General features: G+C 35.6%; 1 protein-coding gene across 7 annotated transcripts in view; it reads right to left on the minus strand.

Moving 5' to 3' along the window:
* The window catches only part of SUPT3H (SPT3 homolog, SAGA and STAGA complex component), a 276,805-nt gene extending 251,755 nt beyond the window's left edge, over positions 1 to 25,050 (minus strand). For 2 of the 7 annotated variants that reach the window (XM_026845236.1, XM_026845229.1), the window contains exons 1-2: positions 24,867 to 25,050; positions 14,946 to 15,040 (exon numbers count right to left, since the gene is read on the minus strand). In XM_026845236.1, coding sequence (XP_026701037.1) covers positions 14,946 to 15,040 — 95 coding nt within the window. In that variant the 5' untranslated portion in view covers positions 24,867 to 25,050. The other 5 variants (XM_026845234.1, XM_026845233.1, XM_026845231.1 and 2 more) reach the window with 5 other exon arrangements.
* Between the last annotated feature and the right edge of the window lie 9 nt (positions 25,051 to 25,059).

Raw genomic sequence — 25,059 nt, forward strand, 5'->3', positions numbered from 1 at the left:
AGAGATGTTTTTTTCCACTCTAAACTCTGTAAACACACAAACATGCATAAATTATAAAAAAACCCACAGTAATTTTTTTATACTACCTAGCACACTACAGTGAAGTCCTCATCACTGAGACTGTAAATCAAGAGTCAAAGTTATTCTGCAGCCTCCACTGCTATTGACTGAACTGCCTTACCAAATTATTAGATGAAACGTAACTGTAGAAAAGTGGCTGTAATGAATCTGCCAACTATATAGTTACACATTCAATTTAAAGTTCCTAAGAGAGGAACAAAACACTAACTTCTTTAGGTAGCTTTTTTGAGGGGTAGAGGAACGTTAAGAAAATGCGTTCTCGCAGATCAACCTCTTCCTGCATGCTAACGTTTTTATTCCCATGTTTCTTCCTAGATAGCTAGAAAAATAGATTAATATTAACTGGAAGTCAGCAAAATGTTATGGTTGTATACAAGCCTATATATACACACGCATAGAAAGAAATAGAATTTATTTTAATTAAACCATGAATACAGTCTTTTTTTCCTAAAATAGTAGGGTGTTTTTTCATCCTTTCCAATAATTTATCATGTCTCCAGGTTTGCTCAAACTTTTAGTTTAGAAAAAAATAAAAAAATAAAAATTCCTTCCTAACAACCTTAAGCACTGTAACAGCCATATAAAATAAACTCTGGTTTTAACAGTAACACAATGCATTTTATCATAACCGAGAAGCAGGTCTTTAAAATAGCAATTATCAGTATTATGTGCAAGATATTCAAAAATTAGAAACAGATAATAGAGAATGTTTGGGTTGGGGGTGGTTAACTTTAAATCATGTTTTTTCATGGAAATATGCAGAATTACTCCGACATCTACATTTTAAAATATAGATTTGCAGTAGCTTTGCGGTCTAGCAGAAAAAGTAGTCATAGGTATGGAGTCACATATTAAACCACACTGATACATACCTTCCATAAGGACTATATATTTTCTCCTCTTAACTTGGCTAGTGAAAGGGACTTTCCAGAAAATCAAAATTAAATATTATTTAGTAATTTTAGATGCTGCTTAATATGAAGGTTTAAAAGTTTTTCCAGTATAATTACACTAGCTTAGCTATATTGGAAAAAGCAGTTTACTACTGTAGGCTATAGCAGTTAAGCAAAGTAGACTATAAAATAAAAACACGTTTTTCTCATGCAGTTGTGGAGCAACCTGATCTAAAGTCTGAAGCAGGTACGTTGAACCAGATGACCTCCAGAAGTCCCTTCCAATGTAAATTTTTCTATCATTCCATTCTATGCTATTATTTAACTGGTGCAGAAATGCCACCAAACTGTTGAGAATGATGAGTGTGTGCACGCACAGGTGTATGCATCCATTTAAATGAAAACCCATATAATATGAGCACACAAAAAAGCATGGGTCTACTCCTCAGGTTCTGAATTTCCTATATATATAGCTCAGAATATTAAAAAAATACACAACAACTAAAAACTACTTTATCTATAGAATTAACAGAAACCTTTTCTAATACAAAAGTATTAACTTTTTTAATAGGAAAAAAAATAGTTTGCCATGAAATTCATTACTTGTTTTCACCCACATTTAAAATGGCCAGTTACATTTATTTATACTTTGTGGAATTCAAATTTATTCCTTTAAGGAATTTTCTGCCTTTTTTTTTTAATCAGTGTGTACACATCACATGTTTATGCTATCTTGGTGTACTTCAGCAAAAGCACAAATAACAGTAGACTTGTACTAGATATACTGAAGGCTCTACACACAAACAAGGAGTCAAATATAGACTGATTCATAATGAAATATTACTATAGTCTCAAAATGGCATAGTCATGCTTTATTTCAGGACCAAAATATACTCCTTCAAGATATTTTATCCAAATGACTCTGAATCATAGCTAAAGGAAAACAACAGGACATCTGCTAGCAACATAACACTGGTACAAAATTAAATGACTACTTAACACATTGTCCTTTCCAAGGTCATAATACAGTTTACTAAGGGTCTATAGTATTGCATCTTCTTTTTTCCGGGGCTAAGGCTGTGTCATGGCTGTTGCCTTTTTAAGTAAAAAAAAGACCCACTCATAAGCAATTCTTCAGAATTTCTTCAGAAATACTCATTCAGTCTAGAAGCGGAGGATGATTCAAAACCACAACTACTCAATTTTCTAAAGGTTGTACAAATCGTGTTGGGGGAAAGGGGAGAAAAACAATCTGAGCTAAAAATAAGTAACAAAGAAACATTATCGTTCAGAGAAGGGTACATTAGGTCAGAAGCTGCTGCTTTTTAACACCATAAAGTGCTTATAGTTTTCCGATCAAAAACTGAAGCAGAAAAAGAAGTCACCAAATCAGGAGAGCTAATAAGGTGCTTGCTCAGCATTTTCTGCTAAAAAAAAAAGTTTTCAGCACAAACTACATGTTCTAGGTGGCGTTGTTTTTTTAAAGCTAAAAAAGCTCATCCGTGATAATATATTCAGAAACTGCCAATAATGTTTTGTAGAATAAACTGACACATGGCATTAGACTATTCTCCTCCTCGTCCTTTCTCAACCCACTTCACACTTGGCTGTTGGTCTTACTGGCACTTCTGCCATCCAGTTATAGCACTACTGCTATCATTATTTACCATTTCTACAGCCAAGCTAAAAGAAACAGTATTTATTTATTTCACAGCCATGGGAGGTATAGAGGGGAGGGTGGGTTCCCTTTCTAATCACTGCAATGCTTTAGTGCATCATTATAGAAGGTCCTAGAAATGCACAAAAAGATCAAACCCTGGCCTGTGGTATTTAAAATCAACTTAATAAGAGAACTGTGAGATTTAATATGCAGTATACTATATATATTTGTTATATCTATTACAGATATAACGAAGTCAAATGGAAGAGTAAATCATCTGATGGAAACTGAGCTTACACACTTAGTATTAAAAAAAATGTTGTTACTTATTTATAAAGTGTTAGAAACTATGCAAGAGAAGAAGTTATTCCAGCTATCATTATTTAGCTAGTTTATTGCAAGTTCCAGAGCCAGTGTGGGATTTGAGGATAAGCTAATCACCTTTCAGACCAATTTAGGGAGAACGTCATAATCTAAATTACTATGTTGAACTCACAATGATAGAGAAAAACACATAAACACATTTCTCTGACCACTAAGGGCTATCTTGTACCTCCGAATAGACAGACATGTACCAGAGGAAGCAGACTTCAGCATTAGTCCAGCTAAACCTGAGAAGGATTATACAGGCTTTGTGCTTTAGGAAGAAAAAAAAAAAAAAAAGAAAAAGTATTGCTTTCTTGCTTTCCAAAGCCACAGAGCAGATAGCCAAATGAGCCAGAAATAGCACCTAGATGAGAAAGACACTCTGAGTTAGCTGCTCAGTGCAATCTGCAATTTTCCTTCCGCTCATTCTAACTCTGGTCACTTATGTACATTCCAACTGTAAACTTTCAATAAGTTATCAGATGCAACCAGAAATAATTCCATGGAGTAGAATAACTTCAGAAGAATGAAAAAGCCAGTAATAATTATAGTGTCTACCTCCCTACTGTTCTGTATGGATGAATAATGTTCTAAAACAGCACTGCACACTGACACATACAATCTGTACCGTCAAATTAGATGTGACTAAAACAAATAAACTGAGATTGCAAGTTATGCAAGCAGCTGCAGTTTAAAGTCTTCAGCAGTTAAGAACAGACACATCTGCCAGTTATGACCATAGCTGTAGTTAAACTGGATTTTCAGGTTCAGTCTGCTATAAACTAATGTATTACAATTTATTACACTGGGGAAAAAAAAGCAGAAAATGCTGAAATGCATTAATGTATTAGTTTATGGCACAATCACTATTTGGTTACAGTATCTGTTTGTCTTTACTTAAGTAGAACAGGTCATTTCCAAATCTTAAAATCTTTTGCTTAGGTATTAAATGATACCTTAAAGTAACTTGTCAAAACCTAATACCTGGAATCTAAACTCGGAATCCTGGAAAGTTTCAAACACAGGATCTACTTGAGAAGTATGTGACTCAGAACAAATTGAATAATCTGTATTCATCATAACCTTACTTAGAGGAACTCTTCTCATACTTTTCAAAACAGATTTCACAAATTAACTGCAAAAACCTACCTTAACTTTGATCTGGCAATAGAAAAATACAGTACTAGTAGAGCTGAAATACAAGATACACATAACCCAGATTAATACCAAACTTCAGTCAATTTTGTTTATAGTAAAAACTGTTATCCAGATTAATCTCTCCAGTCTTTCCTCATAAAAACATCCTTCATGTGTTTCTTTTGCAAGCTGAGTATGAATGTAATTTTGAAATTAGTTACAGGAATGTTCCTTCATAAATCTGTAAAGAGATTCAGTGATTTATTTGCTCTGTGTAAAAGGCTGCCTGGGTACTACTCCGCATGTTAATCAAGATCCTCCATCACCTTTTGCCCCTTTCATACATACGGAGAGCTACTCAAAAAAAAAAAACAAAACAACCCACCACCCAAACCAAAACAAAACCAAAAAAAGAGAGAAGCAAGAGATAAAACTAGTGTATCTCAGACATGATGTGTGGCACTAATAAGGCCAAAGTTCAAGCTGTTTTTCAAGTGAACTCTGCTACTGAAAGGTAAAATAAAACTGCACTATTACAAAAGGGAGGTCTAAACTAACTAGTTTAAAATACAGTACAGAAGTGTGGTAGCCTGAAAAATGAATTCTCAAGTAGCTTTTTTAGAACTCACTCCATTTTCAGCTCTTGCATCTTTTATTACCAGTTGTGCAAGCCCTATCAGTCCTCCTCAGCAAAATGCTGTTGCACTAAGCACTGTACACAGAAGAGATTCTACCTTTAAAAGCTTAAAAAATCACATCATCAGCAGAAAGAGCTGTAGTAATTTCTCTTTCTAATGAATGTCCTTCCTGTACTCCATTCTACCTATAAAAGGAAAACTTAGTTCTAGTTTTCTCTCTCATACCACTCTTGCCTGATGGATTTAATGAGGTAGATGAAAAAAGCAACACACTATCTGATAAACAAGTACCATATCTGCTGCCACTGACCTTCCACTGTCCCTCTACTAAAGGGGAGGAAAAAAGTTTTATATGCATGCTTGCAGAGAAGGATTTCAGCTCAGTAGGCTAAACTGGTTATTTTTGAACAATGCAATCTCAGCACAATTCTGGGTTCAAATATGGTAAACAAGCATGGGACAGAATAGAGAAATTCTTTACAGTCCCAAATTACAGTTTGGTTAACCAAAGCGCTCCTTCAGCCAGGTCATTACTGCTGTTTTCTTCCACTATCATTCCAAATGAACTATCCAAAGTCAGATGATTTTACTGATCAACTTCAGAGCAAAGAGGGGTGAGCATATGACCAACTGAAGCCGTAAGGTAACAGTCATAATAGGGTTATATGAGCACTACCATACCTCATCATACGGCAAGATAAAATAAATTTTTATTCATAATCAACTCAAGCACAGGCTCACTGTGCACTGCATGCTAGATAAATTCAGGAGCATTTTATTAAAAACAATCATCTAGATTGTCTATTCAGAGTAACTTCCTAGTCACTATAATCATTTATTTGTTTCAAGTAGAATCAGGGTCTGCAGGTTCTCTGCATTCCAAGAAACCTAAGGCATATGAAAGCCAATACTCCAAAAACTCTCTCTCAGGGAAGAACTGAACCTGTCATGAGGGGAATGGCAGCTCTTGTATTTATGCTTCTATCTGCCTCACAAGGGCGAGTCAAATCTTACACATTTGGGTGAATAGAAAATAAAAATAAAAATGAAATCAGTGCCACGGTTTAACAACTGTGAACTAGACTTACCAGCACCAAAACCCATTGTCACAAAAAGATGTAAAAAAAGTCAATTTCTTTTGGATAACAAAATCAGATGTTTATCAATAACCATGTAGCAGGCTCCCTAAGGATTTTGGACGAGAGCTAGAAATCAGGAAGAGAATGTATTTTAAAAGTTATCTTATTAAATCATATAATAAAACACTTTAGGTAAAACATCCAACAGTAAATTATGTCTTGCGAACAGTACAAAATGCATATTGTGTATTTATTTAGTTAGCATGTAATCTGAATGACTCAATTTAGATTATAATTATTCTGATACTCAAAACCGGATTAACACACAAGCCAATCTGGCAAAGCACAGCTGTATGAATCACAGCATTTCTTTAACTTCATATATGGCGTGCATTTCCTCAGCAGTGAGCAGCAAGTTCTTTGAGCTTTCTAGTAAAAAAACATTAGTTTATCATACATAAATACTGTTATTATCAAACAAAATTTGCATTTCTGAATTTTAAAATAAGTTCAACACCTGATACTAGAAGAAATCCGTGAGATCTTCCAAGGCATTCAGTGCTGAAAAAAAATTTGAAAAAAATTCAGCAGGGGCTACTGAAATTCATCAGTTGGAGATTAGTTCACAGATTCTCAGTTTTAATGATTTCATTTCACATTCAGAAATTTAGAAGGTTAATCCTTCGGATGTTGTCATCTCAGAATGGATAAAACTACCTGAAAGGACATTGTAGAGAGGTTGGTGCTGGTCTCTTCTCACAGATAATTAGTGACAGAACAAGAGGGAATGGCTTTAAACTGCAACAGGGGAGGGTCAGACTGGACATTAGGAAAAAATTTTTCACAGAAAGAGTGGTCAGAGAGTGGAACAGGCTGCCCAGGGAGGTGGCGGAGTCACCATCCCTGGATGTGTTTAAGGGTCGTTTGGATGAGCTGTGGGGGGATGTGGGGTAGGGGAGAACTTTGTAAAGTAGTGCTGATGGTTGGACTTGATGACCCTAAGGGTCTTTTCCAACCTGAATGATTCTGTGTGACGAGAAATCCCAACTAAGTAGAACGCCTAAAAATAATTTATTTGTCTGAGAAGGTTGCAACAGCCAATAAAAAGAGCAGATTTTATAAAATCACATTGTACATAAGAAAAAAAAAAAAAACATGCAATCTCTGTGAGTCTTAAAGTATGCTCAACCTAGACACTCCATCAAAGACCAGAGGTCTAGAACCGCTCTCTACTATCCAGTTTGAACTGGCAAATATTATTGAAAATATTACACTGGGAACGATCAAGAAAGTTGGCTCCACTACACAGTAAGCCCCAGCGCACAAGAAATTATTACTAAAAGAGTACTCCAGTAGAAGGCATTCATCTGCAGCAACACAGATGCTATTCTCCATAACGTTCCATTTTATATTCCCAGAAGTATTTTGATGCAAAAGTAAAAAGGAAATAAAAAGAACAGAAGACACATATTGTATTAAGCTCACAAGGGAAGTCTTCCATTAGTTCTAGTTTCTTACACTCTGCATACACACACACAGAGTATTTTCTCCTTCCTGTGGGCAATTTGTGCAGCACAGTCAGTAGCACCAGAAAGATCAAAAATACCAGGTTAATCTTAGTAAGATGAAATAACACTAGCAATACAGAGACAAAGCCTAACTCACTTTCCCCCCATTTTTCTTGGGTACAGTGAAATACACACCATGCCCCAGTAAGTCAGTCACTAGCTATCAGCTTTACAAATTTGTCAAGGTATTTTGTGTTAGTTTTTACAGTTTAGTAATCTGTTTTAACAAATGGTGAGAGAGAAAATGAAAAAAAAAAAAAGTGGGAAATAGGGAGATGGAGGATATGAGCTTTGTATTTGCTATTACTTCTGTATAACCACTTGTAATTGTGATGCTTATAAGCTGAAAATTAACAAAGGCAAGCACATAATTATGATTGTTTTCCTTAGAGCACTGCAACTTCTCCACTAACAGCAATTGCATAGATCCACAAAATCAGTCAAAACAAGTTTCTAACTTGAAAAACAAAGTATTGCAGTAGGCATTTATAAAAAGAACATAAGCAAATAAAAATGCTTTTTCCATGCTCTGATAACTCTGAACTGAAACAAAGATCTTGTTTAAATTTGCCTTTTAGCATGAACTACTGAAACTTTTCTGTCACCAGAATTACCTTAGAGTTATAAGCATCTGAAAAAAACTTTAAAAAAAATGGAATGCAAGTTACTCTTAACTCAAATGTATTGTCCATCCATACCCTTCTACACAGAAATGTTTAAGATGTTACTAATTTAGCTAATTCACCATCTTTACAGCAATAAATGTATCTCCAAACATACGCCTATGTATATAAAGAAAAACATGATTGAATCATGACTTCTTCACCTGATGTAGTGTTCATTAAATTTAGGAAAGACCTTCTCTGAGGTTTTTTTGACACTGAAAGTATTCAGACAAGAATTTAGTCTCTGAAATGATTCTTCATCACTTTACCAAACTGAACACTCTATAAGAATACTTCTTATTACCAAACTTCTTGTCCTACATTCAGCATGTGTGTTCTCGGTATTAATTGCTTATTCTACCACCGTTTGCTGGAGAAAGACACTGAAAAAACAGAACTGTCAGTAGATTGGTTCTGGATCATATGTAATCTTTGTCTTAACAAAATATGTTAATTCAACAGAACAAAACAACCACTGTGTTAACAAAACTGAAGTTTAGCTTGGTTCTTCCTTACTTGATTCTTGTGATGGATGGATGGATAGATAGATAGACAATGACACAAAATGCACATACACACCAGTCCATAAAAAATGAAGTAGTAAAGGACAGAAGAAAAATTATGAATATTGAGAAAGCATTCAAATGCTTTGGTAACAGGGATCACAAATATCCCAAGAGTTGTGCAGACATGTCCAAGGACTCTTATTGAAATAAACATTTAAGAATTAGCTTCAACTCTTAAGAGTCTCTCACATAATTTGCTATGTTAAAAATGAGAAAAAAATACTCTAAATACTCTATATATTTATAAATAAAAAGGGAATTAAGATCTCTGTTGCACACTAAGACAACAGTATATTAAAGATGGGTATAAGTTACAAACTGGAGAAAGCTGAAATGAGAGCTGCACTTGAAATAACTGAACTGACGTTCACTGTCTGGAAAGAAAATTAGTAGCAATACTAAATTTGATATTATATCAATGGATACTGTTACTTTAACACTAACAGCAAGTATAATTAGTAACAAGAAAGCCTTATGTACACCAAATAAAAATATTGTTTCCTCCACTACCTCCATCGTTAAATTTATCTTTGATTTTGGGTATGAAGCCTACCTTAAGAGCTGATTAAGAAACTAGGCTTAATTTATATTATATAAAAATATTTGTTACATACAAAGAGGAGGAAAAAAGCAGCTTTTAATGCACTTAATTCAGAATGTTACCAGACACAATCTGGGCAGTTTAAGTAATGTATTACCAAGCTGGTGATTCATGTTGTCACTTGAACTATGTATTTTTACAAAATTTTGATATCAGAAAAGCATACGGTTTAAGCAGGTATTTAAAGTTTTCCTCCTACAACTACATCCTCACAGCTACTTCCCTGCACATCAAATTAATTCCAATAACTTCAAGAAGACTTTACATGGCCCATTCATGCATCCACACCGACACTCTTCAAGCTACAGGCTTCAACCCATAGGAACAACAAAAAAATCAGTTCCTCACATATCTGCACTTTTCTCTGAATTAAACCTAACAGCATTTTCAACCAGCTTGGCATTAGTGTGGAGGTATAGGCTACCATTACCAATGATGCTGCATGTGGAGGTACAGAAAAATGCAGCAGACGAAAGCCACGCTATTTGGTACAGAAGTTCAACTAACTAGTACTTTATTCAATATAATTCAAAGATTTATCATCAATTTGGATCCCAATCTTACAAATGTTTAGCTGTCATAAAATTACTGAAACATGAAAAGTTGAACTCTGGGTCACCCACAAGATCAAGTTGTAGGGTCTAGGAAACTGAAGTGCTTGATTCATATTATTTTTAAATACATGTTTGCCATTGGAAAATTACACTCACATGATTTTTAAAAGTCTTCTGTTCATAAACTAACCTTGTATATGGCCTCTATTCCCTCTGTATGAGTTTTCAGGGGAAAAAAAAAACCACACTGAATCAATAAAAAAACAATTCTCAATTAACTTCAGATCATGGTAATTAGTATTTTTGTAAATAGTTAAAATAGCTTAGAAAAATCAAGATATTTTCCTAAGGGGGAAAAAAACCCTCCATCTTCACCTGCAAATTGTTCCACACAAGTGTTTAGAACACCACAGTTTCCAGAAATTCGCTCTCTAAATAGTGATTATAAGTAGTGCTTATATAAAACAGATAATCTCAACCAAATTATTAATTTTAATGGCTACTGTGAAATTATCGTGGTTATGCATCTACTGGGCAGAACTATAACTTATGTGTAACTGACCTCAGGTTAGCAGTTTGTTTGGAAACAGGATGTAGATCAGACAAATGAAGCTGTGTGAAAAAAACCCTCAGCAAAATGCACTAGACGTTTTGAAAGCTTTTTTAAAAATTATTAGCGCCTATTGTTTTAAGTTCTATGGTAATATAATTAAATATCCTAATTATAACTGGATATTTTGGAAGTCAAAGCAAAATCTACATAGCACTACACTCTTTTAAATGATTGTAAGATCAATATCAGATAATTCCAAGGTCTTTACAATAAAAACCCAAACATATCCATGTAAAAGGTAGTACACTGTAAACTGATGTGTTTGGGTGATGTGTGACAATTGATACTTTTATTTAACTCTGTATTCCTCTTAAGGTAATCAGCATAGTAAGTACTATCACCAGTTATACTTAATACTATTTACACAGACATTAGACATCCTACAGAACAGATTTTTTTTTTTTCTGGCAAACACAAAAAACTTCTTCAAATCCAAGTAAATATTTTTAATATTCTTAATGAAAAGACAAAACCATTTTGTTACTAAATAAAATATACATATGGATACTATGAGGAACCTTTACACATTTTAAGACAGCTTTTCTACATTATTTTATGATTTCAAGACTCCTATATATTTCCTGCCTTCTCAAATAAACTCACAAATATTTTTCTGATTTATCATAAAAACACAATTCCACAAAAAGATTCAGCTCGTTCCCTAATGCTGTGGTTCAAAAATAGATATAGCATATGTAACAGATGCAGCATGTGACTAACCTCCTCACCTTAAATGGGATTACTCACGAGCTTAACATTACATACAAATTTTAGCATTTTGGGGAATCAAGCCCTAACTCAACACTTAAATGCTGCAAATATAAACCAATCAAAGATAACACCTTCAGTATAATGAGGCACTGTTATTCACAGACTTCCAGATCTCACTACTGGGTTATAACAGGATTTGATATTCTACTTCAAATAGATAATTTCTCTGCGTTCCTTCTGGTTTTTAAGTCCCTAAAAACCAAAAGCCAATTTTTTAACATCAGCATAAATTGCCAAATGCCATTCTGGATTAGCTCACAATAACCCTATATGATTTATTTCTCACAAATTCATCTTCTTGCTGCACATACTTTTTTTTGTTGAGAAAGGCAGCACAAGTTGAAGTTACTCTTCATATTACTCCATATGGTTGACAATACATAGGAAAGAGGTGATCCTACACAACTTAACAATAACAAACTATGCAGAGATAGTTTCTATTTTCTTTTCCTTTAATGAAGTTGTAACCTTTTTTGCACTGTAATTTACTATTTCCCAAGATATTAAGATGTCAGCATGGATTTGTTATAAATTGCATAAATGGGAGAATCTGTAACTTCCTAAATTATGTAGTTTATAAAAAATGTCAGCTTCTGTCAGAGCCTGGAAAGTTCTTTTAAAGGGGTAACTTCATTTTGCAGTCCTGGCCAAAAGAAACAGCTGTCACTTTCTCCACACTGTTCATCCCTGACACTTCTATCATTTTAAAAGTCTCCTTTTCTTCCAGCAAACAATAAAAAACGTAACTTTCCATGTGCTCATTACGTTCAAGGAATTCCTTCAGTTTCTACTAGTTTAATGAAACTGTGAAAGCTGTTACTCTAAAGCACAGAAGATCTGTTTGTATAGTTTTCAAAGTATAACTGCACCAGTTCTGAAGCAAAAGGAAAATGTCTATTTCTTCCATTTATATGGCCAACAATAACTTCGACATTCTGACAGAATCATGTGTATACTGGCGGGGAGGGTAGTTTCAAAATACTTTATCAGGAAGCCCACAATTAAATAAAATGCAGGCTCCCCAGATACTGATCCAAATTGATGCACAGGCTTCTTTGACTCCAAACTTCACAGCTGCTCTTTTGTTTTTTAAACACAGTTATAGTTATTTTCTCCACCAAGAACAACATTCATATTTTCCAGTGTAGATGACTATAATAGATGTGAACAATAACTGAACAGAATTCTCTTGAAGGAGAGAACTAATATTTTTCTATCTGAAAATAACTCAATACAACAAACCCACTGGGTTTGCAATGAAGTACTTATATACTTTAGAAGATTCAATGCACATGAAACAATTTATTTCATTTACATTATACTGAAAAAGACTCCAGTGGAACGTACCTCATGTTCCATTTAACAATCTAGTAGTCTCTTAAGGATGTTTAACTGAAAACAAATTGCATCTTCTGCTTTTGGACAGGGAACTCTGTGTAGAATTTAACGGAGGCAAGTAATTCCTTTAATATTTACTGCCCATACAGCAAATCAAATCAGAAATTGGTATATGACACTGAAGGTAAATCTACAACACATGACAAAACAAGCAAGAAACAAGACAGCATTATTCCCACCACCATTTAATCTGCTTAAAATCTTTTATCTCCTAAAAGTAGCAGCAAGGACCAGGGGAGGCTGTTAGGAAGTGGTTGAGTGTGCAAGAGCAGCGAAGGTGGTGGACTTGGCACAAGACATGGAGAAGATTTACCATTTTTCTCATATAACATTGTTGTGTCCATAACCAAGACAAAACAAAAGGCAGTTCAAACTTAGTCTGAAGTGACCTAAACCACCTTTTTGCTCCTAAATGCACTCCTTCACAAGAACAAAAGTAGTAAAACCAAAGAGCATATTTAGTGTGATATAACAATACCAAAACATTAAATATTTCCAATACATTAAAGAGCCAAATACAGATTTTATGCAGGTAAAGAATTATTATCTGTGGAGGCCTGAAATACTTTAACTGCTTTACGGTTACAGAAGGCAACTGGCAGAAAAAAAAAAACCCAAACATTTATGTGTATTTATACATGTTTATAAATAAATAAATAGAAATATTCTTCCTATCTTAATCTTCACCTCTAACACAATGGAAAGAGGAAGGAGAGTAGAACATTTCAGATAAGACTATCCAAAAATTTTAACTTGCACAAGGCAATATATTAAAAGCCACATGCAAGCAAATTAATAGATATTCAACGATAAATGACCTAGAGTAAAATGATCATAAGGACAGTATCATGGTAACAGTCAGGACACACTCATAATTTTAATAAATAAAATCCTCCTGTTTCAAAATGGAGTTATCTACCTATGGGTCAGAAGGTGGATGCCGTAGCTATTTTGATTTACATATAGCTGATTTAAAAAGAATTTTTAAAAGAAGCAACACAGTAAAAAAAGCTATCAAATATTGTGTTTTCAACGATCTTGCCAAAGTAAAGATCAGTAGCCCAAAATTCCCAGTTTAGTTCATCTTTACCTCATCCTATCTTAAACAACATCCTGGAAAGCCTTCCAGAGCTGAGACTTTAGTGAAAATAGTCAGTGATTACCACTGTCTTTTGAAACCATGTCCCAGTACTTTGTGACTAGCTCTCTCCATCTCATTTTCAACTCTGACAAATGAACACAGGGAAAAATTCTTTAAGATACTTTTGCAAGATTTCATAAAGTAAAGCTTCCTTTTATGTGCAGCTGACCTCAGCAACTGGCAAACATGCATCCTCTACCCCCAATCCATAAGTAACATTCACAATCTTTTTTTTTTTAATGTATGATTTAGACATGAGCTACTGCAATCTAGCTCTCTCTCTCTGCAGCCTTAGAGGTTAAATTTCTTTTAGCTCTAGGTTGAAATATTCTTTAAAGTGTTTGATAAATCAGGAGCACAAAACCACACAGAAACAAGCTTATTATTTCCCCCTCATCCCCATCCTGACAGTAAAGTGTCTTGAATACACAAAGAAAGGGGAAAAAAATGCTGTATATTGGCAGGTCAAACTTTCTGATTAATGTGTTGCAGGTCAAACTTTTTGATGAATGTGTTGCACTTCCACAAAATTAACATTTACAGTCAGCCCAGTGTAGTAGGTTACCAGTCAAGATAAATACTTCTACAGAAGGAATCATTTCGATTAGGCAAGTATCTTTAAGACTGACAAAACCTTCCTGTTTAAATAACATCCAAGGTTTTAGAAGTTGTAAACTACACAGTCATACAATATCACAGCTTGGCACTGGGTTTTTAAGATCTACTGTTAATTTACAGCAACAAATAAACTTTTTAACAACTTTACTTCTTATCTGCCAAAACCCAGTTATTTACGAGCGTTCGGTATCTTAATTTCATCAGCAATATTATGATTGCAGCAGTGTACCTCTCTGTATTAACACTGAAAGATGTCAACACAAAGTATTTAGTTAACTAAGTATATATGACAACAGGAAGCTTAGCATTCTTTGATGAAGGACTGAGAAATATAGGTCTCCAAAGACTTCTAAAGTAGTATTAAAAATGCATTTCTTTACTCAGCAGGATTTTCTCTTCTTTCAATAGAGGATGTATTTTCTATTTATCCAAGTCACTGCTGAATGTTTTATAAATCAGAAGTGAAACACTAACAGTTCCGTTACTAATACCTGCTCTTTTTTCCCCCCAATCACCCTTATATGCACATTCTAAGAAACCAACTAAAAATGCATACAAACTGCAGATACTAGGAGATATTTTGACTTATTACTTACATCATACTTTGCAATTCAGGCGTAAAGCTTGTCGATTTTCTTCCACTGCTTGAAGAGGCAACTGATGACATCGGGCTAGCCACAGTGCTGCTCATCTGAGGAAACAAAGACATAACAGCACTTACAACGCTTTACTTAGATTTTATTTTAGAGAGAGCACATGTTTGTTTCACCCTAGTTATTCAAAAGGGAGGAAAAGCTATTTGGGATAGACTTAAATGTAAAAGTTCTGCATGCAAAAAAGAAGACTGAGACACTGTAGAAGAGTTGATGTTTACTGTAACTGAAGTATTGGAAACGTGCACTCTTTTTGAAAATACAATTTAGAGGTACCCTAGGAGCACCAATGGAAAAGAGTTAACAAAAACACTGTTATTCTGGAATACATGGTATTCACAGGCATCAGTATCTTGCTACCTGAAACATCTTCCTATATCCATCCTTCAGTATCCTAAGCACTAGTACATCCATACCATCTCCACTGAGACTAAGAAGAGAAAAACAGAATCCCAGAAAAAGCCAGATAAAACTTGATGAGCACTGAGATCACAAGCTTCTTTTCCAAAACACCAGCTTTACATAGACATATTACTTAAGTCTCTAAAACAGAAATATATTAGAAAGAGTGGGACCTGAACATCCTATTTGTATGACTGAAGGTACTATCTATACAAGATATTTTACAGCTTTTCTATACAAATTTCTCATTAAAAAACTCTAGACCAAACCCAGGAATTCTACTCTTATTCTACGAAGTAATTAGCACGTCTACATTTTTCTCTTAATTAAGGCATTTGACTTGCCTAAACAATTTCAATTTTAAAAATAATTTACTAAAAGACTGGGAAAAAAATCAAAAGCTATCTAATAATGGAAGACTCCATAAATATCTAAGAAGGAGTTTCATTTTTCCCTTCAAGAAATTTTCTAACAAAGAACCACACACACTATGTAAGTCTCCTGATAAACACAATATATTCCCACTACTTATCTTTCTCTTCGAGTTTGCTGCACACTAGTAACAGTTGAGTTGTACTGCTCATCTCTTGTAGTATTAGTAGTGGCAGTAGCAATGACAATGAAAACCATATGTTAATATAGCTTGCTCCGCTCCAAGACCTCTAAAGAGATCCTACCTTTCTCCACTTCAAACTTCTGAAGTTAAGACAGATTTCTTTTCTAAAAAGACAATCTAAAAACACATGACCAGATTTATGTTAAACACCATTAAAAGCATTAAAATCAAGCACAAATATTATGCGTTGATTTAAGAAAACTTGTAAGACTCTAAACATAACGTGTAAGATACCTTCAAAAAGTAACAAAAGAATTAGTGCTTTGAATGGCGTAACAGCATATGGATGAGCAACAAAAATAAGAAGTTTATTCATTTAGATGTAGAGTTTACTTTTTTTATTAATGCTTTCAAGTAGATTTTCACAGACTTCTGTTCATCTTCAAGCAGATTCTAATTTAAGTTCCCATCCTGCAAGCACTTAGGCACATGTGTAACTTTAATCACAAGTTTACTCCCACTAAAGTCTGATTTTAATCATGAGTAGTTACACACCAGGCTTAAGTGTTGGCAGGATACTGCCATAATCAACAGTTACCAAAGAGTCATATAATCTAAACAGTCAAATTACTGACTTTTAAAAAAACCCACGTATCTATAACATGAAAGAAGGTGACAGCGTTTCTAGGAGAGCTCTATGTACACATGGAAGGGAGAGAAGAGGAAGCTGAAATGGTACCCACATACCAGGAACAGCCCAAAGACTGGGAAATGTATACATATTTTACCGTTCATTACTTGATTGGGATTAATTATGATTACTTTTACTAGGTATATATTTATATCTAATACCACACTACCAATATTCTTAAGTATAAATTAATACACTGTAAATTCTGTATTTTGCCTGGACCCTAGAGAAAGTAGTCAGGGAAACACCTCAGTTAATACCTTCTAAAACAGCCATAGAAAAAAAATCCAGAAACATATCAATCATATGTGCCTTAAAGTTTAAAAAAAAGAGTAACACACAAAGACCTAAGGTTTTTTTAAGTTGTTTGTTTGGGGGGGGTTTTAACTAGCTATATCATTTAAAGCATATGGCTTTTATTTGAACATCCATAGCAGACCTTTTGCTTCATCAATGAGGTTCTGTTCTGCTAACTTATAAAGAAATTCCAAAAAAACATGCAACACAATTGCACAGTTGCCTCCTTACACCATAAATATTTGTGATTCAGGCATATCCTATTTTGGAGTAAAATCTTTTTAAGGTTCCTGCCCTCCAAGTGAACAAGAACGGTTTAATTAAAAAAACCTGAAGGGCTGTACATCTGTGTAAGTACCAGTAGGTTTGAGAGCTGAAAGCTTATCAGCTACTGCTTCACCAAAAACTTGGTCTTCCTACTGCAACTAAATGATTTAACTTTCAAATCAAGCAGGTGTACAGCATTTTCTTGACATAAAAAAAACAGCAGCTTGTCAGGCTTTGTCAGACCCTTTATAATAATTACTTCCACAGCCCATGTTTTGTTTGATGGTTTAGATAATTAACTTCTTTACACATCAAAGTCCCATCGTCCGTATGTTCCATTTCCTGTCTTCCGGACATTAAAAAAAAAAAAATTATTCAAAAGAAGAAGCACTCTCAAATCAATTTTCTTTAATAAGTAAAGCTAACATGGAACTGAAAAGCCTACTGTAATCTTCGATGGGTCAATACACTGTACTTGTTTTAGCTCCTAACTGAAATCCAGCTGTTTGCCATATTCTACAAAATTAATTCAGATGTTCGGATTAGGTCACAGATTATTTCAACATGCTGTATTTTAATCATGAACTCTCGTAAGGAGAAGATAACTTTTGATTAGCACTATTTGGACTAGTAATTACGAGTTCCTATCCAAACAGGTCCAGCTTTTACAAATTCTGTTCCCATAAGTAAAATACTGTAATCAAATGTAAAATAAAAAAATATACATTAAAAGGTATATATAATCATGGATATAAATATTTAAAATCATCTACTGTCATCTCAGTGTCCTTTACATTAGAAAGTCACAACTGAAAACAGTACTTGTTCCACATTAATCAGCAGAACAATGTTCTCAGTTGTGAGAAACAAATTCTAAGTAATTTCTTGTCAAGTTTAAACCAAACCTTCTCACTGAAGTAAGAGACCTGGACAAACTTTCAATTCATATCGACTCTGAAATTACCAAGCACTACTAATTCACACTGATGCCTGTACAATCAACAAGTGATCTGTATAATCCATCTAATTTATTCAAGATCCAGTTGAGAGATGTATGAGAGTTTAAATTCTACTGCTGCTAAAACTTGAATTTAATTTACAGGCTATACATTTAGCCCATCACTGTAGAGCACCAAATCTCCAAGATATTTCATATCATTTGCGATACACATACACAGGCTTAAAATGTATACATATATACCCACACACACATACACACGTCAGCAACTCTGTCTTCTAAAATACAACTCAAATACTTTCACTGGCCACCATGGGCAAAATGTCACAGGAAGGTCTAAGAGAAAGGTGCATCCAAACAGTCGCTACAGAACAGTCCTCCAGTACATCTGTGCAATAGTTGATATAAACTCAATCAGGAAGAGCAAACATTACTACAGATTCCACTTCACACACACAAAAAAAAGACATAACTCTAAACTGGGTCAGTTTAAAAAGAAAAGTGGATTCTCACAGCTTTTATCTGATGTCTCTGTTACATACTAAAGAAGGTACAGAACTACCAAGAAAAACAGTGTCCCTGCATAAATCTTTACATTAAGTAACACAGTAGAGTAGAATTTACTGTTATGATGGCTTAATGCATCAAACATACACCTAATGTGGTTACTGCATCAGTCCTCTTTTCTTGCCTTTCAGAAATACATTTTGCATATAACCTGAAACCATGCAAAAATTTAAAGACTGGCATATTTTCATTTATATAAACCCAAACAAAGCAGGAAGGAAATAAAAGCCAAGATGACTATGAATTAACACAAAATTAAAACTAATGCTTTTGTTTTCACACCCTCTACTTCAGAGTAATTAGATTAACCAGTCTGTTACCACTGAGTATTTTACTGCACGCATGGCCTCACCAGCAGACAAGAGTGTAAGAGAACAGCCTTCGAGGATTGGAGATGTTAAGAACTTAATTAACTACAGGAAATACAGAGTTCTGTTAGTGCACTACTTCTGAAAAACAAAAACATAACCATAAACCCCACTGAACACACACAAGACTGGCTGTTTGTTCAAAATTATAATAAATAAATAAAATAACCCAATAACCCATAACCAAATACTGTAGTACACATTGTTTTGCTGATCACCCACTCTCCCAGTAGCATGGAATAACTGAAAATTAAATCACTGTCCTTAAATTCTCCTGAGCTATTCAAGCAAGCTGGAAGTAGAAACATTCTGAAGCGTTTCACACAAGCAGTGCAAGGATGACCTTGATTTTAAAACAAATAAGTGATTCAAAGTGTATAATCAAACCCCTTTATCATCCTCTAAACTGTTCACATCCAAAAGAAATCAGCTTCTTGTGCAACAGTTAAGAAGGGGCTTTGCTTATAGGCAATAAGATTAATAACTTCCATATTCTCTAAACATATTCTCTTAAAAGCCAAGCAGATAAAGCAAAGGCACAAACTTTCAAGGAACAGCCAGACCAAATCCAGGATTAGAAGCAATCTGTGGGCAGGCAGTGATACATCTGCATCAGGTCTGCACACAATCATATTGTTCAAAGCTAGGGATGCAATCTCAGCTTGCTTTCATTTTTTTTAATTAATTAACAAAGTATCACAAAGTGGAATGCATGTGCTATTCATGCTAAGGATAACACATCACATCTGCTTCTGCTGCTTGCATTTATTACCTGATAGACTAGATGGTTATGATAGTTTTATTTTAAAGTGAATACCAGAAAGAAATATTCATCTTATATCTGTCAATGCACAGCCCAGCTTTCACCACCCAGACAAATAACCATCTCATCTTTAACCATGACACTCCTTCTTGGAACGAAACATGCTTGGGAAGCCCACACGAATACAAGAAATACAAGTGAACATCATTTCTCCCTTTTCATCTATAAGGCAATCCAGTCATTCATTCCCATTTAGAAGTTAGAGAAGAAACATACATGTCTGGTAACAATGGGTAAAACAAATTTTCAAATAAATATAGGCAAAGGTTTTGGTTCAAAGAATAAAATGCATCTTATTGATTTTATCTTTAAAACTGTCCTGTTCATCATCCCTGGAGATAAAATAATCCTTAATGGTCATTTCTACATCTCATAAGGCAGTATCTTTGCGCATTAATTTTACCAAAGACCTTAAATGAAAGCAGTAAACAAGCAGAACTCTCTCTCACTGACTTTGCAGGGAAAAAAAAAGTCACTAACCAACTACAGACTAAAGCATAACCTCCTGACTTTATTCTGTGTAACAATCACTGTATTTTACTTGAAATTACTCTGCTTGTCCTGGTGTTTTAAGCTATTATTTGTCCAACCATGGGTTAAGACATGACAGTTATTTAAGCCCCTTCTGAAAAAGAGCACAATATGATCTGGACTACTGCAAGAATATTAATGCACAGATGTGACTATTTTATTTGAGACTGAGAAACATACAGAATAATCATCTTACAGGAGAGGTATGCCTCCACATCTGGAGATGTTTACAAACACTTCTCTCAGAGTTTCTGACTCAAGTCTAATCAGAGCTCTGAAGGGAGCCCCAGAAGTGATTATTTTTAACCAAGAAAGCAGGGAAAATGAACATAATGTATATGCCCACTTCCCTCAAAAATGAATGTGCAGCACTTTCTGCAGAACTCCATGCCACATTTGGCAGTTAATGGCACTGCAAATTAAGTACCAATGACTTTTTTCTTCCTTCCTAAAAACGCTTTAGCAAAACAGGGTAAAGACCAGACAACCTGGAACTAAGAGCAAAGTTTCCACAGCTTCCAGAATCTGGCTACTGTAACTTACTTTGGAATAACAATTACATTTTCAAAATGCATTACTTTAGTAGCATTCTGAATCTCCCATACCAATTATTTAGTAATTGTATAGACATGCAATCCAGCGCCATGACCTTCCTGCAGTAACCACTGACAATTTTCAGTGAAGTAAATATAAGGTGTGCTTGCAAGCCCTGTGACAAAAAATGGCTTCAAGTCATTAGGAACTTACATACTTGACTCCAGGATGCAAAGACAAACAGATCCTGAACTGTAACTTACTCCGTATTTTGCTTTTTCTGAAGACATCCCTGTATGAATATGCAGATGTCAAGTTAGTTCTGCCAGTATGCCTTACTGCTCAATTGCCAACAAGCAAATACATTAGTCATCATGGTTCCCATCTACCTTTAGTTCCATCCAAATTGTAGGGTTTGCTAATGCAGCTGGATTCTCTGTAAAGCACAGGCAAGTTTACCCCTTCTTACTATCAACTTTACACTGTACTTTCCTGGGTATAATTTCTCTCTAGACCTTCACCTGCCTGCTTTCAAGGTGGTATTATCTTTCCAACCTATCACACTGATCACATCAGCCCTCCTCCTTTCACATCACCCCGAGCTCTGTTTAGATCACTATTTGAAATACAACTAAAATAATTTCATAATATAGTTCCACACTGACATTAATTGAACATTCTGGCATATCAGGAATTTATACTTTGCCCTGTTGCTGCCCTCAAATTAGGGCATCAATGTACATATCAAAAATTGCTAATCAAGAATGACTAGCCAAATACATAACTGAGATTGTAAGAATTTTCTCCAATTCTTATTGTTGAACCATTCCTCTCCTTTCTGAAACCACTGCTTGTCATCATAAATCTGAATTCTCTAGAGCAGAATATGTCTACCTCTATAGTGCTTATCTGCACAACACTAATACAAGGAAAACTACAGGAAAAACAGCCATGACTTTAATATAAATTATCACCATAAAATTAGCCCTGAAGAAGTAGGTCTAACAATAAGTTAGTAACATTCAGGACTCCAACCCCTTTCAGAGATCTCAAGGTCACAGGTGATGTCCAATAGGTCTCTGTTAAAATGTAATCTTGTTTATTTGAAAATACACATTTTTCTTCACTACTTAATCACACAATTTTTAAAAGCACTTAACACTGGAGAGCTATATTGGTAATTCTTATGACTGACCTGAGACACACTAGCAAGTTAGGACAATATCTAGGTGCTTTAAATCCCCTCTTTCATACAAGCTCTTGGCCTCTTTTTACTATTACTGTTACTTCTTCTATGACAGTTTAAGGAGCTGTGTGAACTAGAAACTTTGCAGCTGACTCTGTGCTTGTCTGATTGTAATCAAACATAATACTTCAAAAGTATGCAAAATACAGGGGTAGAGAAAAGCCAGATTATTTATTAGTAGAAGTTTATTATGCATTAGCTTGCAAATGAACACTTACTGAGATTACTTCAAATTAATAATGTTTACATGTATCACTACAAATGCCAATTATCTGAAACACAGATTACAAATCAAATCAGTATCATTTTCAGTACCTTTGACATGCAGTTTTCTGATCAGCTCCAGATAACTCATAACTGAGTCACTACTGCCTGGTTCCATGAGAACACAGGCCTAACTAGTTTACTTTTCTTTACATACTTTGTGCATCTACACATTTGGATATTTCACAATTACAACAAGTACATCAACTCAATTAGTTTCTATGGTATAATTAAACTGCTTGGGTTTGGCCTCATGCCTTAGAACACCCTTGCAATAATGACCTAGAAAGACACTGTCTAGCTGGTCTCATTGCTTGAGGGCATCGCATCAGAATGGCAGTAACAACATGAACAATGTTCAGTGTTGCTCTAGACTGTTACATGTAAGTAATTCTTAAAACACTTGTAGCTTACCAAATTACAGCTTGCTTATGCTGACAAGTGACTAATTGACTAATCAAATTTCAGACAGCTCCATTCTGTGTCATTCAGAATTGAACCCATGAGAGTAATTCAGCTGCTTATGACACTCAGAGGCTTAGTAAATAATCTAAAGGCTACTGAATCCTGTTAAACCTTAAGCACTGTTTCTAAATACATGTATTTGCAAATCACAAGTAAAATGCCAGTAAAGCATAAAAGGATTTCTAGTTTACTTCTCAGAGACATGACTTTGATTTTTTCCTCCTGCCTTTTTTGCATACTCTGGTTAGAACTTAAGCTTTTCTTCAGAATCACCACAGCTAAGAATTTCTTTATCTAAATGAAAACAAACATTTTCATGCTTTCATAAGGCTCACAGAGATGGGGCTTTTGTAAAAGCTTAAATACTGTTACAGTTGGAAACGCTACTGTTAACATCAGTATTCCCATCTAGACAGCAACAATACGCAAGACAAAAAGGAACCAAAATAAAATAAAATCTGATTTGCATATTAGTAACATGCAAATACGAGCCTGTGCAAAATCCACCAAAGTTAACAGAAAGACTGACACTGCCTTCCATGCCTCTTGAATCTGGCCAACAATGAATAAAGATATGCAAAAAGGGAGAAAGGGAGAGTGCACTGCACCCTGCCAAATAAGCCAAAGGGAAAGAGAGGCCTGTACCAAGAAAGAGAATGATGTGGGAGGTTAGATCAAAGACTTCAAAAGAAAATTTAAGCCTATCACCAACACCACTGCAAACCTTGAAAGAGATTCACTCTTAGGAAATCAAATGTCTAGCAATAAATCATTAATACTAATACTGTACAGCAAAGTTGGTTGTCCGCAACGTCAGGTTCTTACCTCCCCTTCACATGCAGAGTATATTTTGCATGTATATTGTGCTTTGCATTCATAGACTGCAAAGCATTCATTTGTATAATTTCGAGGAACTTACAAGCAGTTGATCTGTACATAAGACATATAAAAATACTGTTAGTAAGTGGCAAAACCACTTAAAACCTACACAGAGAATTATTCTTCTGGACTAGCCGTTATTCCTAGGCTTTTAGCATTTACCAGTAACTTCTGTAAGGACTAATAATTTCTATATGGAATATTACAGGATTCCTATTTATAAACCACCACCCCTGTTTGTGCGCAATAAATAAAATCTACTTCCTCCAGAGAAAACTTACAAACTACTGACATTACACAGCATCAGAGCAACAAGCAGAAATTAATAACACCCAACAATACACGGCATACTGCAGGCCAAGGCCTGGCCACCATCACAAAACTTTAAGACCACACTTTAAGAAAAAAGTTCTAGAAACACCTTCAAGGTTAGCTGCAAGGCAACAGAACAAACAGGGCAGGGCCCAACACGTGTAACCACACCACAGGCCACAAGAAAACCCACGCAAGAGCCAAACACCGGGAAAGCTGCTCGCCGTGACCTCCCGACAGCGAGCAAACCCCAGGTCTCGCGCTTCCACCCAAAACCATGGTCAGGAGGCTGGGAGCGAGCTGGCAGCCAGGCGCCAGGCAGCATCGCTGCCTGGGTCAAAGGCAGGGCCGCTTCGCAGCATCTTGGCTTCGATACCAGAGCAGACGGCTTTAGGCGGAGGAGCCCCTTCCCAAGGCTGCCGGCCACATACCCCCACGGCCGTTACGCTTCGCACGCTGCTGCTCGCATCTGGCCAGCGCGACCTACGAAACGCAAAATCGCGAACATAGATGGAGTTAGCAGAAGCCCCCCCGCGCCCACAGGCACCCCCCGCCGCCCCCTCCCGCCAAGCAGTGCTTCACAGGTATCGCTGACGGGAATCCGCGAGGTTAATATTTCTCGAAGGCCGCAAAAAACGAGCAGCCTTGCTAAGTTAGTTAGCAGCAACACATTGTCTAATTGCGAGCCCTCGCTGGTGACTCACTTAAAGGCTCACCCCGGGTATGGATGGATGGATGGATGAGGAGGAGGAGGCTGAGATGTGCAGGGGAGGAAGGAAGGAAGGAGGGTAGGAGCAGCCTGGCGTGGTGGTGCCCAGTTCCCCCCACCCCGTGTGCGGCTATCCGAGAAGGGAAAGCGAGTGGCAGGAACTGAGCCTTGTCCCTTTCCCCCCCCCC

Source organism: Athene cunicularia (genome assembly GCF_003259725.1).
Source record: "Athene cunicularia isolate RWA chromosome 3 unlocalized genomic scaffold, athCun1 chr3_part1, whole genome shotgun sequence".
Classification (NCBI taxonomy): Eukaryota; Metazoa; Chordata; class Aves; order Strigiformes; family Strigidae; genus Athene; species Athene cunicularia.